Raw genomic sequence first — 15,817 nt, forward strand, 5'->3', positions numbered from 1 at the left:
TACTTCTTCGTAATTAACCTTTATCTGCAATCAAGACGGTGTCAGCGGAGTCTCCTTCATCCCCCTCACGTCATCAGCAACATCAACAGTAAACTACACAGGCTAATTAATTGATTGTTCAGTGTATATCATGATTCCCTGAAGCCTGAGTTAACATATTCAAATGTCTTTGTGTGTGTGTGTGTGTGTGTGTGTGTGTGTGTGTGTGTGTGTGTGTGTGTAACGAAACAAAAATGTTAAGTTTACTAGCAAATATTCACATTTGATAATCTGGTGCCAATGGATTTTTTTTAAATGACATTTTTTCCCCCTATCAATCGATTACTCAACTAATCATTTCAGCTCCAGAGAACTGGTTGGTATCTCGGCGCCTGGGGGGGCAATGAAACTCAAAGTGGGTCCCAGTAGGAGCCAACAACAACACATTTTTTTGCACCCGATGGTCATCGAGCTGTCAACCGGTCGGTGTACGGATTTCGCTTTTTGAAGAGCTTTTTCGTCCCGCTACGGCCGCCGTAGACAACACAGAGGCCCGCCCCAGTCTCAAACGGTCGGAGGTGAAACTAGGAAGTCCGCGAAAACCTGTTTGAGAGAGACTAGCGCAGCAGAAGCAGCATTTTAAATCAGGACCAAAGAAATGCGCGGAGTTTGCTGTTTGCGTTGAGTTCAGGGCCGCTCGCTGTCAACGGGATCATGGCCGTGTTGCGTTCAAAGTCCTCGCTGCTGTGGCTCCTCGTTGTTGTCGCAGCTCATGTGGCTGAAGCCGCGGGCAGACCGAGGCAGCGGATGAAGCTTATCGAGGACGGGAAGCAGGTCTCGGGGTCCCGAGACAACGCGGTCTCTTTGGGAGCCACCAAAACCTCCGGCGGGCCCGAGCCGGGAGACCCCGCGGCCGCGTTCAAAGTCCCAACTCTGGATGGGGAGTTTTCCTACCAGCCCGGAGCGCTGCAGGGATCTGTGGTCATTCACGCCTTCACCAACAAGTCCGGGTTTCTGGAGTGTCTGTGGAGCTCGGAGTCGTCCCTGAGCAGCCTGGTGCAGGACCTGCCGGGCAGCACACAGGTGCTCTTCCTGTCCCTGGACGACTCCGCGGTCAGTGATGCTCTCTGGATGAGGGAGCAGCTGCGACGGGCCGCCATGCACAGGTGACCGGAGGGGGGGGACCTCTGTATTTAGGGGTTAGGGAAGAAAGACAGACCAGTGCTCAATTTGATTTAAAAAAAAAAAAAAAAAAAAATCATAATAAAAAAAAAAAAAAAAAAATCAAATTTAAAGAAAAAAAAAAAAAAAAACAAAAAACGGTTCAGTAACATGTTACACACTCTCTATAGACCACTGGGAGTATCAGAGGTTTTCAGGAAGTATCCAGATCCTTTACCACAGGAAAACAATGTAAAAATACTTTACATTACAGGTGAAAGTCCTGCTTTCATAAAGTAGCCTGGTAATTAGGCAGAAAAATGGCTCCTGAGACTAATAGATAATTATATCTGACACTATCCGATTGTTAATACTGATGCACTAAAGTCTGAGCAGAATTCTACTGTTGTAGCTGTTAACTAGTTTAAATACAGTTTGATCATTTTGTCCAGGGGTTCCCAACGCAGGGGTCAGGCCCCATGAGATCAGGATTAACATCCTGAGGGACCGAAAAGGCCCCTACCCCCCCGCTGTACGTGGCAGTGTCATTATTCCCTCAGGCGCCCAGAAACCCACAGCACCCATGAGCTGAAAAGACGCGTTTCGATTGGCAGAAAATTAATTGGTGACCATTTCGGTAGTTGATGGATTATTTTAAGACGTTTTAAAGGCAAAAATGCCAAACGTTCACTGGTAGCCGCTTGTCAAATGTGAATATTTGCTAGTTTTCCCAGTTTTCTGTGATAGTAAATTCAACATCTCTGCATTTTTGACAGGTGCTCAGGCAACAGAAGCCGTTTAAAAATGTGAACTCGGTCTGCAGGGAACGACGATGGGCATTTTCACTCTTCTCTGACATTTTATACGCTGAACAATTAATTGATTATTAAAGGAAATAATTGTCAAATGCACTGCTGTTGAAAATAATCGTTGGTTGCAGGCCCACAGTACTTCTTCTGTGATGGAATAATACGATCTTAACTGGGGTTTTCTGTGTGCGTTAGTGACTTGACACAGAAAAAAAATGAAAGAAATTTGATCAAACCCGACTTTAAAACACACGAGCTCAGTTTAAACTAAAACAACGCAGCTCTTAAAACTAGATTTTGATACTGGGTCGTCTACAAGACCGGGGGCCACAAGATGGAGGATGGAGGACCCGGTTTCATAGTTTCAAATTTCAAACAAATTTTTGCGTTCAATCGAATGATGTAAAGCCAAATGATTTGGGGACCTTGCCGGGGTCCGGAGCCCCTGGGCAGTTTCCCGCTTTGCCCGGTTGGTTATCCAGCCTCGTCTGACCCTCTCAGGAGGGTCACCGTATAAATCTGAGCGGTTCCGAGACGACTAACGAGGATGGGAAGAAGAAATAACAAAGTTCTGCTATAAAGTTCCGGATAATCTTTACCTCTTCGGGCCCCGAGCAGTATTACATTTACAGTCGGAGACACAGACTCATAGACGTGTAGAATGAGACAAGGAGATGCCAGCCGGACGCTTCCTATTTCAAGGGTCCACAAGCCAAAAAGGTTGGGAAACACTGATTTAATCTTTAACAATGCGTTCTATTTTATAAGCGTATCCTAATCCTTAAAGTAACTAGTAACTAAAGCTGTCTAATAAATGTAGCGGAGTAACAGTATCTTTGGCAAATTAGCATAAAATGGAAACACTCAACAAAAGTACCCGATTTAATTAAGCAGTAAATTCATCACAATTGAAATCTCTGCTGTTAAGACAGATCACATCAAATGGAAAACAAATGGGCTGTAAAACGGTTCTGCTCTGGCAATAAGCTCAGTTTGCTTCAGTCTTTATTGTCTCCCGTGGGGAAAAATTCGGCAGGCAGGATGGCGAAGACAAGGCGCATCAAAACAGACTCGTCCGTGAGTAAGAGGGAATAAAAAAAAGAAATACAAATGTAACACGCAAAAAAAACCAAACAAACTAAAAGAGAGAAAACCAGCGCTTAAGAACAAAAAGAGGACAGAAATGTAACTATGGAGGGTGCAAATGAATCACTGGAGCTGAGCACTTGCGTATGGCTTTTCAAAGCAACACGAAACTACTAACGCAGCCCCACAAAGGCCCAAACATCTGTTGCCAACTTTGCAGAAGCATTGGTCACAAAAAAAAAAACTGCCCGAAACGTCAAAGGGGAACTGTCACAAAAATCAAAAACACATAAACCAAAGAGAAGTGAGGTTGCAAGTTGAAACTCACCAAAGTAAATATGTTTCACCAACTCCTGCAACAACTAGTCTGGGAATTCATTAGTCGGTCGACAAACAAAAAACAAAAGACAGCAATTTTGATAATTGATTGATTGATTGTTTCATGCAAAAAGGCCAAACATTCGCAGGTTCCAGCTTCTCAAATGTGAAACTTTGCTGCGTCGTTAAAAATTCAAAAAATCCGCGGGTTTGGGGCTCTTCAGTTGGACAAAACAAAATATTACGAAGACATGCCTTTGAGCCCAGGGACATTTCTGACACTTAAAGACTCAACTATTAATCTGTTTGTTGAAAAACCGATTCTCAGATTGAAAATAATCGTTTTTTCCGGCCCAAGTTCCAGAGTCAAAGTCTTTCTCTCTTCTTTTTAAACATCCTGTAGCATTTTTAGTTCAATTTTTTTGCTTAAATTGTAGGTTTCTAGTTAAAAAGAACACGATCAAGTTAATTTTCCAATAAAATACAGTCAGCACCATTTTGTTAAATCAGCTAATTGTTTTATAGATGGCAGACCCGACTCCAACGCCAGGGTCAGGCGCTCAAAAAACCTCGGCGTGGCAGCTTCTCACTCAGCCACAGCGAGTGCCACTTTTTGCCTTGGCTGAGTATCAGCTCTGGATTGTCAACGTAAAATGTGAACAAAGCACTTCATTACAGTTCTGTGCTCTCTTGTCGTGTGACCCGCCCCCCACGCACCCCTCCGCAGCAAGAAGGAGGTTCTGTCCAGGCTTCACTTCTCCCCGGTGCCGGTCTTCGCTCTGGGTAACTGGATCCCCTACGTGCTGTACTCCTGGGGCTGCCTGGGACACAACTGTGGCCTCTCCCAGGCTGTTTTCACCTCCGAGGGTAAGAACACGGACTCCACTGTTTTGTACTTGGGGCTGTTTTCTATCTGCAAAGTGATGCAGACAAATAAATGGTAACTGTGGTTTGTGAAAAAAAGTTTGGGTCCCCTACTACATCAGTACTTAGGGTGCCCAAACTTTTGCATACAACTGTACTACCCCCACAAGATACGGTATAATGGTAGAACGTCATTAGACGCATTTTTATGACTACATCACAAAGTGGCCTAGCATCCCAACTTCTCTTTTCTCCTTCTTGGTCTTTTTTCCGGAACCGGCCCTTCTCTGCCCACATTAACTCACTGACAAAACCCCAAAGGCACTTTCTGTCGGTGTCTTGGGTTCCCGAACGTACAAAATGTACAAAAGTAGATCAGAAAAATTGCATCTTTTTGCCGTACGTTTTCATGACAAAGCTCCCCTCTCTTCTCCCGTAGAGTGTCAGTTTGTTTTTGGGTGACGCATTTTGCTTTCAAGAGCATATATATATATAGATAGACATATGACAAATCCCACTTTGGTGTGATTCAGCCAGGCGGTCTGAACACGTTGCCGCTGGTCTGCCTTCATCCCCACACTAACAATCCGAACCGTCACGTTGAAGGCTCGACGGGTTGAAGGTGTGTCGCTTAACATCTAAACCCAGGTTGTTATTTAAATTGATCCCCAGAATTTCATGGTACAATTTCGCAGTAACTTTCATTCAGTGGAGTAGCAACGTGTTTTTAACGCGGTCTTTCTCCAAATTTGTGTTTAACACTGTATGTTGGAGGGGGGACGGTGGCTGAGCAAGGTCCCTGTTCCTCTACTGCTGATGCTAAGCCTCACCGCAGCTTCCTGTTTTGTGTTTTTATTTTTCAAACCAAAAAAAGGATCATTTTAAACACAAAGGCGACATTTCAGGTATTCTTTTGTGATCCCCCTCCTCCTCACAGGGTGGAACATGCCTATAATTGTCAAGAGACTGGATGCCAGGTATGACTGGCTCACGGCGCGTTGGGGTCCGACGCCCTATCAGTTGACTGAGGCAGGAAACGGATGTGATCCTTCGCCATCTGTGGCAGGTGCTGTGGCCTGGGTGTCTGAGGGCAGCTGCTCCTTCTTCACTAAGGTCTGTTGATGTCACTGGCAATGAAGCGTGCCGCTTCCTGTTCAGATAGTTAATTAAAGTCCCTAAAGCTCTGTGACTATTATATCCAGCAGCGAGTGAGTGTGAGGATGATTTATCGGAAGGAGTTTTTTAATAAATGGTCGTCTGTGGCAGCTCCCGTCTCCTTGATGCACGATAGACTGTAATTGACACAGACGATACATTCATCTTTTTGGGGCTGCGTCTAACGATTAGTTTAGTTTAATTTTTCATTAATCTGCTGATCATTTTCTCAATCAACTGTTTCATCTACAACATGTTAGAAAATGGTGAATGATTGCCCTTTATAAATTCCCAAAGCCCAGATTGACGTCTTTAAACGTCTTGTTCTGACCAAAGGTCCAAAACCCAAGAATATTTAGTTTACTGTCACGTAGGGCAGAGAAACGCATCAAATCTTCACATTTGAGAAGCCGACAAATATTTGACGTTTTATCTTAAAAAAATGACTGAAACGATGAATTGATGATGATAAATTGTCGCGGATGAGAATGTTGTCAGTCAACTGATCGATTAATCAACTAATCGTTGCAGCTGTGGCTTTCATTATCGGTTAATATGTTGAAAGTTGTCTCTGTTAACTGATTAACGCCGTATGAAATGTCAGGAAATGACCGTCTCAAGTCCCCCGGAGCCTCACGTACTGTCTCCGAACGGTTACTGTTCCTACTAACAGCACAGAACCCAGTATTAAATGATTTCACATCAAACAGAGAAAACACAAACAGCGCATTTCAGCACATTTAATCTCACGCCACCAAAGTTACATAACTACCTACTAATAAGTTTTCTCAGTAAAATGAATTGAAGGCGATTTTTATACTTGATTAATCGTTTGACTCATTAACGCAGGAAAAAAATGCCAAATATTATCTGGTTGCAGCTTTTCAGATGTGAGGATTTGCCGCTTTTCTCTGTTTTCGTATCATTGTCAAGTGAGTGTCTTTGGGTTTTGGACTGTTGGTCAAGCAACGGAAGCACTCTGAAGGCTTTTCTTACGTTTTAGGAACTAAACTGTGTAACCCGATCAACCGAAAAGTAACCGACAGTTTAATCGATAACGAAAACAATGTTCAGTTCCAGTCCTGCTGCTTTTTGTCCTTTTGTGGCTGCAACGTCTTGCGATGCTGATCGCCTCCCGAAGCACGTGCACACACGGCGTCGGCCTCTCCAGATTTCGCTGTGCTCTGGCTGCAAACGAGCTCACCGACATCCCGCTCCGTTTGCTGTACCTCCTCCCAGGTGCGGACCATGGCCAGATCCAACGCCTCCGGTGTCCTTGTCTACGCCCTCCCTGGCAACCCGATCCAGGACATGAACTGCGCTGAGGACGAATGTTATTCGCCACTGGGCATCCCAGCTGCCATGGTGCACCTGGAGCCTTCGGTTGCCCAGGCGCTCCGGTAAGACCGGCCCACCTGAGGGATTAACATCCCCCTGACGCGGATGCTTGACATCCTTGTACGCAGATTAACTGTTCTTTTAAAAGGTTAAAGTAGGGATTCTCAAAAGCCTGGTTGAGTCCCCTCTGATTCCCTTCAGGGGGAAAATATGATCTCTCCAGAAATTCCAAGTCTCTTGAGAACAGAGAATGTGATTTTGAATTCTTTACTTGTTAATAAATGATTTAAGCTGATTTAAAAACACTAGAATTTGTCTTAATTTTACACTCAAAATTTATGTTTTGATTTTTTTTTCTTTTTTCCCTCGCTTTAACATGCTTTGTAGGCTTGGACAGAAGGTCTCTGTGTCCTTCCAGACCACCCCGTCCCCGAACTTCTTCGTCGGTATTGACCAACGGGGGGCGCTGTCCGAGCTGGGCTGGCTCCTTTACCCAGCGTTCAGCTTCGTCAACTGGCAGGCGCAGTGGTGAGGGCACAAAACGAACGGTGTGATGCGTCGGCGGGACTTTAACCCGAGGATCCCAGGTTTTTATCGGAGTAAATCTCGCCGGTCTAAGGGGGAAATGGCGCCGTAGAGCCTGGTTGCATTGTCGTTGTATTGAGTTGCATTGGGTTTCGCAGGTGTGCTTCATAAACTTGCAACTCACAGTGTGGATCATTACAAACAGCAGCACTTTTTTTTGTTTTGTTTTTTCACTTAACATTTAAGTATAAAAATTCAGTCCATTCATTTCAAGCAGGCCTGATAAGAGACAGATACAGGCAGCAGGGGAGTAAATGTTATTTATCTGTTTAGAGAATTTAAACTGTCTTCACTTACAGGTGCACAATAGTATGTCATCTGGGCCATGGTGGGTCGTGCAAAGAAAATGTCCAACGATCGAGTTACGGTCCGGGAACGTCGTCGTCCTGAAAACTTGCATTGTTGCTGTCTCTCTCTCTCTTTCTTAAAATCCCACCCGACTCCTCGAGAGCGATCGCTCGGCGCCTCAGATGGCGGCGGAGCGACTCCCCAAGGGGGAGGTCCAGGCCGGTGAACTCGGAAGTGTAGACCGAGACCAACATGAAGTTAGGGACTGTACGAACCATCTTTTCAGGACTGTAGCTAATTTAACTAATTACTGATTTTACTTTTCATTTTTTGAATCCCTTAGTCTAATAATCTTTACATTACGTGATTCTCCTTCTTTTTCCCAATTTAAAAAAAGAAAAAAAAAACCCCAAAACAACCTTGACGACTTGAATTCGACGTGTTCCCACCATGGTAACATCTCCGCAGAGCTGTGCAACACCTTACATGTGCCTAAAAAAGGGTATTCTTGTGCATTCATCAGTGCCTTTGGTTCCCCCTCTCCAGGTTTGATTTCTATGCAGACCTGGAGACCAGACTTCAAAGTCCCGCCGAGGTGGTTTCAGTCTTTGACAAAGTCCAAATGCAGGGGGAGAAAGGAGCGGTGGCTACAGTCGACCTGCCTTCAGGTAACTTCATCAGCGATGGGTGTGAGAGAGGACTGATAGACGGAATTATTGGACACTTATTAGACCCCCTGGCGTTTTAATGGCGCTAACGTTTGCACCTTGGGTCCGCCCGCAGGCCTGTTGGACTTTGACACGCTGGAGCTGGACGCGTCCCTGTCGTGCCCCGGCAGGCGGGACTCGTCGTGCGCTCAGTGGGACCACACGGTGCAGCTGTTCGTCTGCTGCGATCACCACGGCCCGTACTGCGACACGGAGCTGGGCCGGTGGATCACCGCCTTCCGCAGGTAGGGGGCTGATGTGAGACGCTGCGATGGCGCAAATATAAAAAAGAGGACCGTGATAGTGGCTGTTCAGACGGATAATCCACGGCTCATGTGGACTAAATGCATCCGCCTCTGCCGACTGTGGATCGATTACGAATCCTGGGAATCCCCGATCTACCTAAAGTTAAGGCTTTAAAAGCACGAAAACGAAAATGTGAGAATTCGAAATACAATCAAATTCAGCTTCTCTGCTTTATTCCGACGAATGAAAGAGAACAATACTATGTATTAGCCACATCAGATTCATGATAAAGTTTGACTTGGTTGTCATGGGTATCACAGCAGCAACTGATTGACAGAAAAACACACACACACACACAAAAAGTTTCTTTATGTCGAGTAGTGAAAGCAACCCGCGGAAAAAAGTGTGGCACTACAACTTTATCAACAGAAAAACAAAAAAATTAAAGGAATAGTTCGCCATTTTGCTCAACAGCTAACCAAATTTTAAAAATCTGCAGATTTAAAATTGATTTCGACTGTGTCACGCAGCCCTTATTCCAGACAGCAATAAAAACGACTCGAGTAGCTGTAAATGTGTCCATCTGACACTTGTAACTCTGTTTTGAGCTTTTCTCCTGTTACTTTAGCTGATGTATACGATATGATTGTGTGTGTGTGTGTGTGTGTGTGTGTGTGTGCGTGTGTGCGTGTGTGTGTGCGTGTGCGTGCGTGTGTATTACTTCGGCAGAGGCATCGGGCACTGGTTGACAGACGTGTCGCCCCTCGTCCCCCTGCTGGACAGCAACAGATGCACCTTCACCATGAAGACGGTGCCTTGGGCCATGCCGTGGATCGTCTCCCTCAACCTGAGGCTCGGCGGCGGCAACCGGACAGGTGTTAACCTGTCTTCGAAGCATTTGGCAGCCTGCGTTTTGCTCGAGGCTGTAAAGAAACTAGCTCTCATCGTATAATGATTGCTGTACAATATAAAAAAACTTGTAAAATGTCACAAAAGTAACCACAATATGTTATTTAAAAAAAAAAAACCCAACAAAACTTAGTAATTCCCGGAAAAAAAAAAAAAAAAAAGAAATTTCAAAATGTAAATTTGGGGGTGAGCCCTTTTAGTCGGCCATCTTGTTTTCGCAGGAGGTTCCTCAGACACTAAAACACTGACAGTAACAGACAACTTAAAAGAAATATAAAATAAAAATAAGAGTATATTTCAAAAATAAAATAAAAGAGAAGGAATAAGAACAAAAAAATCAATATAGAATATCAAAAACACACATAAGCAAACAGGGCTACCATCATCACCAGGGCTATTACCATCATCATCTGCATGAAACCAACAAGAAATAGAATGAATTAACATCTGCCAGACCAAATAAAAGTATGTCAGTAGCACTGAGAAATGAAACCTATAAAGTAAAAATACAATAAAAACAGAATACAGTCAGAAACGAGAACAAGTACATTTGAAAACAACAAGCAAAGACGTCCTAAAGTCATTAAAAGAAGTAAAAGGTTTTTGTTAGTTTGATGGTGCTTAAAATTTAAAAGCTCGTCTCCCAATTTCTTTAGAAATGATATAGTCACACAAAACAAAAAAGGTTTTGATTGTGTCGACGTGAGTATGAGGATCCAAAAACAGTTGTCAGTGTGAAGGATAGTTCAAGTAAATGCCCTTACAAACAAAAAGCAAACACTGATGCCACAAACCTACATTTGCATCAACAAACAGCTGATGTGCCATTTAATATTAAACTAAGTAATAATAGTGACTAATAACGTAAGTATTTAATAACTGAAAAAAAGTCATTATTTTCTGTGTAAAAATGTATTATTACCATTGAGAGCTTCAGCTAATGATTATTTTCATTATTGATTAAAATGTCGATCCGTCTTCATTATAAATCAATTAATCAGTTTGGTCCATTAAATGTCAGAAGGTGGCCATCACAATTTCCAAAAGCCCGAGCTGACGTATTCACCTCGCTTGTTTCGTCACCGCAACAATCCAAAACCCAATGGTGGTCAGTCAGATATCACTAAATACAAGCATTTATTAATATTATTTACTCCTAATAAAATGACTTAACACGATTCGTTAACTCTCAAAATTGTTACCTGTCGATCGGTTAATCAACTAGTCGTTTCAGCTTTGTTTCCATGTTTGGTCACATTTACTTTATTTACACTTTGTCACAGGTAATCGTGTGGAGAATCTCCACCCCTTCAAAGTGATGTCACTGTACAGCGGTGGGACCTTCGACAAAAACTACAACAAGAAATACCAGCCCATCAAATTCCCCGTCCCGGCTTCAACCAAAAAGGTGCCAAAAATCCGCCGATGATGCCCGAGCATGCGCTGACCCCCTTCCGTCTGCGGAGCCTTTCAGCAGCTGTGCGTCTGTTTTTCAGGTGGAGCTGTTCGCCGTCATCACGGGGCACGGCAGCGACGAGAACGGCTGCGGAGAATTCTGCGTGACCTCCCACCACTTCTTAATCAACGATGTGTTCAACAACACCCGCATATTTGATTCTGCAGGTGAGGAAACCGTTTTAAGTCGCTGCTCTGGAGCTTTCGATCGCACCGCGCGAGTCTTCCTCAGCAGATGGAGTTTGCCCAGCCGTCGTGGGGTTGCAGGTGTTTGAATTGCCAGTTTTCAGAGCCCTTTAAGGACTTCTCATCCATGTGGCTAAAAAGTTGAATCAGTACCAACAAGATGTTCCTTAAACCTGCAATAAGGGATTGGTTTTGGGCTATGAGAGCAGTGAAGTTGCCTTCTTCTTCTTTCTCATAAAAATATCGATCATAGCCGCTTTAAAGTGTTCCCGTAAATGGAAAGTTAAACGTGTCCAGTTATATAATCGAAAGCTCCAGAACAGCTACTGTTTCCAAGGTCAAAAATGAACTTTGAATTTCTCTTCAATCTCTTGTTCTTGTTTCAGGATAGTTGTTATGAGCCTGAAAGCAAGTTTTGAAAGGCAGAAAATCTCGTGTTGATCAACAAATTAATGTCCACTGTCTTCAGATACATTAATATTAAATACGCGTGGCAGTAATGAAGCATGTCAGTAGAATGTCGCCTGTTGTCCTTGTTTTTAATTCATCTTTCTATTACTTTTAAAAAATTAATGAATGAATCTTTTAGTCAGAGTCAGAAAACAGTGAAATATATCTATCGCGAGTTTTCAGAGCCCGAGCTGATGTCTTCATATTTCTTCTTGTGTCCGGCGAACAGTCTTAAGACTCAAAGACATTCTGCCAAAAAACATATAAAACCGGGATTTTCAAGAAATCCCCGCGTTTGAGAAGCTGGAAACAGCAAGCGTTTGGCATTTTTGCTTGATAATTGACTTGAATGGTTAAGTTTTTGTCAACTCATTTTCTGATGATCAGCTAATGGATTAATCGGCCTGAGCCACTGATTAAAGGGTAATTTCTGGCACTGATTGTCATATCTTGTCGTATCTTTTTTCTTGGTGGGGGGGGTCGTGTTGGGGAACCATCAGGAACAGCTCTGGGCTGTGCCATGCGAGTGAAAGAGGGAGCGGTACCAAACGAACACGGCACATGGCTGTACGGGCGAGGAGGCTGGTGTGACGGACTACAGGTCAACCCCTGGAGGATCGATATCACCAAACAGGTCTGTCCCTCCGTCCCAAACGCAATCATTTAACCTTTTCAATTGATCTACGATAGATGTTGTTTAAAGCTGCAGGTCCCCTCAGCTCTACGAAGCGCTCTAGTGCCTTTTATTCTCAGTCCAGCATCAAAAGACAGACAAAGTTGGAGACCAGCTGGTGAACATAGTGGAGCATTTAACGGCTAAAGAGCCAGATGTTTCCCTAAGGAGTTGGTGGGGACCAAAAAGAGAGCTAAAAGGAGAGTGTATATTGGTCTTACATTCATCAGGTGGACAGAAACATGACTTCAAATGAATGCTAACGTTGCTTGTTATGCTGGATATGTAAATAGGCAAGTCTTTGCCGTTCACCAGTGCTAACTGCTACTACGAGGAGATTCTTCCAAATGCCCAAAAAAATCTTTTAATGCAGGTTTAAGCAGCTTTTTTTGTTTTTGTTTAATTGCCTCTCAGTGTATCTGAAAAACACACAGTACGGCCCGATGAGGCTGAAATGCTTATTACGCAAAAGTAAAATAAAATTGTTGGTGAAATGAAAAAGAAACGTAAATAAATTCCCAGATTTTGAAGACAACATTGTCCAGATGTCTCCTGTAAGTTAAATGTTTCTGCAAAATCATTTTTCACACATAGTACACACTAACAGGGACATGGAAGCCAGTGGCTGTTTCAAAAGTAGGGAATTAGTCCAATTAGATGTGGCTTTGGAGAAGATTAGTTGATAGCCTGAAACTTGTAAAACCACCATATGGCCCTTTTCCATTGATGTTGTGCAGCGGTAATAAATTCCTTCTCAGTGTTTAACCATTAGATGCGTTTCAAGACACACTAGGTGTTTTTGTTTGTTTTGTTTTGTTTTGAGATTTTTAAAATTCATACACATTAAGAAAATATCAGATTATTCTGAGAAACACACAAAATGAAATCTATTGAAAAGTAAATTTTTATTCGCCACACACACACACACACACACACACACACACACACACACACACACACACACATTCTCTACAAGATCTACAAGAACCTTGCACTGAAATCAGGTTCAAACTGAAGTAAAGCATTTGAGTGAAGTACGCCCATTAGAACTAAGGAGCGCTTATTCTGAAGTGAGTTATTGACCATAAAGACTCCTGATATAATCATGTAAACTCCTGACTTGCTCCTGGCTGGAGCGCTCTCATGTTCTCAGCCCTCATGTGCAGCACATTCTTTTTTTTTTTTTTTGTCCTGAATTCAGATTTGCTTGTGAATTTAACTGTAAATTACTCAACTACGTGTCGCACTTAACGTCAGATTTAGGGTTTTTAGTGTTAAATTGTCACTTCACGAGAAGCTGTTATGTTTGATGCGCAACAGTCCGCACGATCTGCAGGGTCGGGTTAAACTTGACGGACCCTGTTGTCCCAACGCCGGTGCTTAGAGTTGTTCTGAATGGCGGCGCTCGGAGGTCGTGTTTTGGCGAGAAACACAATGAGGAGCTGAAATGAGAAGTTGACTAATCAATTGGCAGAATATCTTTGAGTTTTGGACTGTTGGTCAAGAAACATTGCGTATCATCGGCCTGGGCTTTTGGGACGTTTTTCACTATTTTATGACATTTTATAGACCAAACATTTAACAGAGAAAATAACCAGAAGATTAATGGATAATGAAAATAATTAGTGGCCGCCCTGACTAAATGCAAACATGCTCGTTTACAAGAAAAGTCCAGAAGGGCCCATTAACACCCTCCCGTTAAACAGCCACCACCTTCAAGACGCCCTTAAGCAAGGCACTGCAGCTGTATCTGCTCCAGTGGGCAGCTCCCAGAAAGCCTCACTCCATCGTACTGTTACCGCACGTCATGGGGGGTAAATAAGGCTTTTCATAAACAAACTCCAAAACAAGAGCTCAAAGGGAAACGTATTTTTTACATCTATAGTTAGTTATTTATAGTTAGTTATTTTTAGTTATTTTCAAGATATGTTTAACATTTTCCAACTTTCTCTTTCCTATACTTTCTGGGAAAATGCAGTGACTGTTGTAGATTAAATCTGGTTTTCAAAACGCTGCTTTTTTTGTTGCTGCCCACTGATGGAGGAACAGTTGAAAAACACAGCAGGTGCAGTTCAGACCTCCTGGTGTAGAGGTCTTACGCGTTATATCGCCTTCTTTTTTTAAATTTTTCTCTCACTGTTTGCATGACAAAGCTCTTTGTGACACCGAAACATGACTTCGTTCAATTTTTGGGGGTTTCATCAATACAGTGTGAAAATCCTCTCTCTGCTTCCGTGCTCTTTCAGTTGGACATGAGCGGATCCAAAGCCAACACTGTCGTCTACTTCGGTTTGTTCGACGAGCAGGATCCTAATCCGTCCCAGGAGCCCGGATACATCATCATGTCTTCTTTTCTTGTCTTCTACAAATGATGCCGCTCTGTAAAAACTCAGCTTTTTTCTGAATGTCGATCTGAATGAGTGAATGTGATACCGAATGTACAATCAAGTCAAAGATTAAAATTTCTATTTTCCTACTGCTCTCGGTGAGTGTTTCCATTACTCCGGCTCCCGTTGCGTTAACCTGCACGGACGGGAGGCAAACCATCCTTGCGCCGACGGCAGCGCCGATGCAAAAATATCACCTGCCACGCTCGCCCAGCACGACCGGCCGTCTGCAGTTTTTCTCAAGGGGTTAACCCGAAGTCAACAAGAAGAGGCCTTACAGCCAAATAGGCACTCCGATGTGCTTTTTATGCCTCGAGCTCGAGATGCATTGTTCCGAGAGCAGCCTCTCCTCACTAATTATATGTAATCATGTCCGACGTGAAACTCCTGGGGTGAAGGACGTCGGCGACGAAAGCTCTGCCCCTCGCAGGCTTTTTCTTATTTCCTTTTATTTGACACCGCTGAGCTAATTTGTCGGGCGAGGGTGGGTCAGCCGCGGATGTGGAAAATTATCGGCGGGGCTTTACACTGCTGCAAACATAAACTGCAGCACCAGCTGTTTCCACTGTCGAAGCTCGTAAATTACGAGTTAAAAAAAAACGATTACATTTTTAGTTTTCACGGCTAAATACAACTAGCACTGTGTCTCCCTCGTGTGGAAAAACTTGAGGCGATACCTACATTACATTCATTTAGCAGACACCGTGGTCCACAGCGACTCGCAATAAGGGCTTTTGACCTCCGGTGCATGTGATTAAAAAGTTTATTTGCTTCGGTTTTTTTCCTTTAATGACATTACACTGTATTAAAAACCATAAAACATCAACATAAAAAAACCAAAAAAAAACTTAAGACATTAAGTAAAAAAATACATCATTGAATTATACAAAAGGGCTACTTTTCTGAATAGAAATGTTAGTGGTTAAAAAGTGTTGTTTTATTTTACAGAACTGCTCAACAGTGTGTAAGTAACATCACAGACACCATTTTTCTGCAACAGCTTGGCTTGGTTCACACAATGAATACATGAATCCCTCTGACCAACAGAAAAAAAAAAAAAAAACTCATTTAATTAGACTTACTGAACAATTTAAAACCTAAAACTCCATCTTTGACTAATTTTGTTTTAACAATGCTTTTCTACCAATTGCTGTTTATTTCCCTATCCTTGTCAAAGTAGCTACAAAAAACAAACAAAAAAAAAAAAATACTAAGGCGCTG

At 43.0% G+C, this 15,817-nt stretch overlaps 1 protein-coding gene across 1 annotated transcript; it reads left to right on the forward strand.

The window, feature by feature from the left end:
• The first annotated feature begins 466 nt into the window (after nucleotides 1–466).
• On the forward strand, nucleotides 467–14,685 carry si:dkey-256h2.1 (uncharacterized protein LOC337520 homolog). The gene is made up of 12 exons (XM_040116629.1): nucleotides 467–1,145; nucleotides 4,081–4,220; nucleotides 5,155–5,330; nucleotides 6,612–6,772; nucleotides 7,098–7,238; nucleotides 8,130–8,251; nucleotides 8,367–8,535; nucleotides 9,266–9,411; nucleotides 10,729–10,853; nucleotides 10,942–11,068; nucleotides 12,037–12,170; nucleotides 14,456–14,685. Exons 1-12 carry the CDS (start codon nucleotides 694–696, stop codon nucleotides 14,579–14,581), a joined length of 2,019 nt encoding a protein of 672 aa, XP_039972563.1. The 5' UTR covers nucleotides 467–693; the 3' UTR covers nucleotides 14,582–14,685.
• Nucleotides 14,686–15,817: the final 1,132 nt, after the last annotated feature.

This window comes from Xiphias gladius, chromosome 22, assembly GCF_016859285.1.
Source record: "Xiphias gladius isolate SHS-SW01 ecotype Sanya breed wild chromosome 22, ASM1685928v1, whole genome shotgun sequence".
NCBI classification, from domain to species: Eukaryota; Metazoa; Chordata; class Actinopteri; order Istiophoriformes; family Xiphiidae; genus Xiphias; species Xiphias gladius.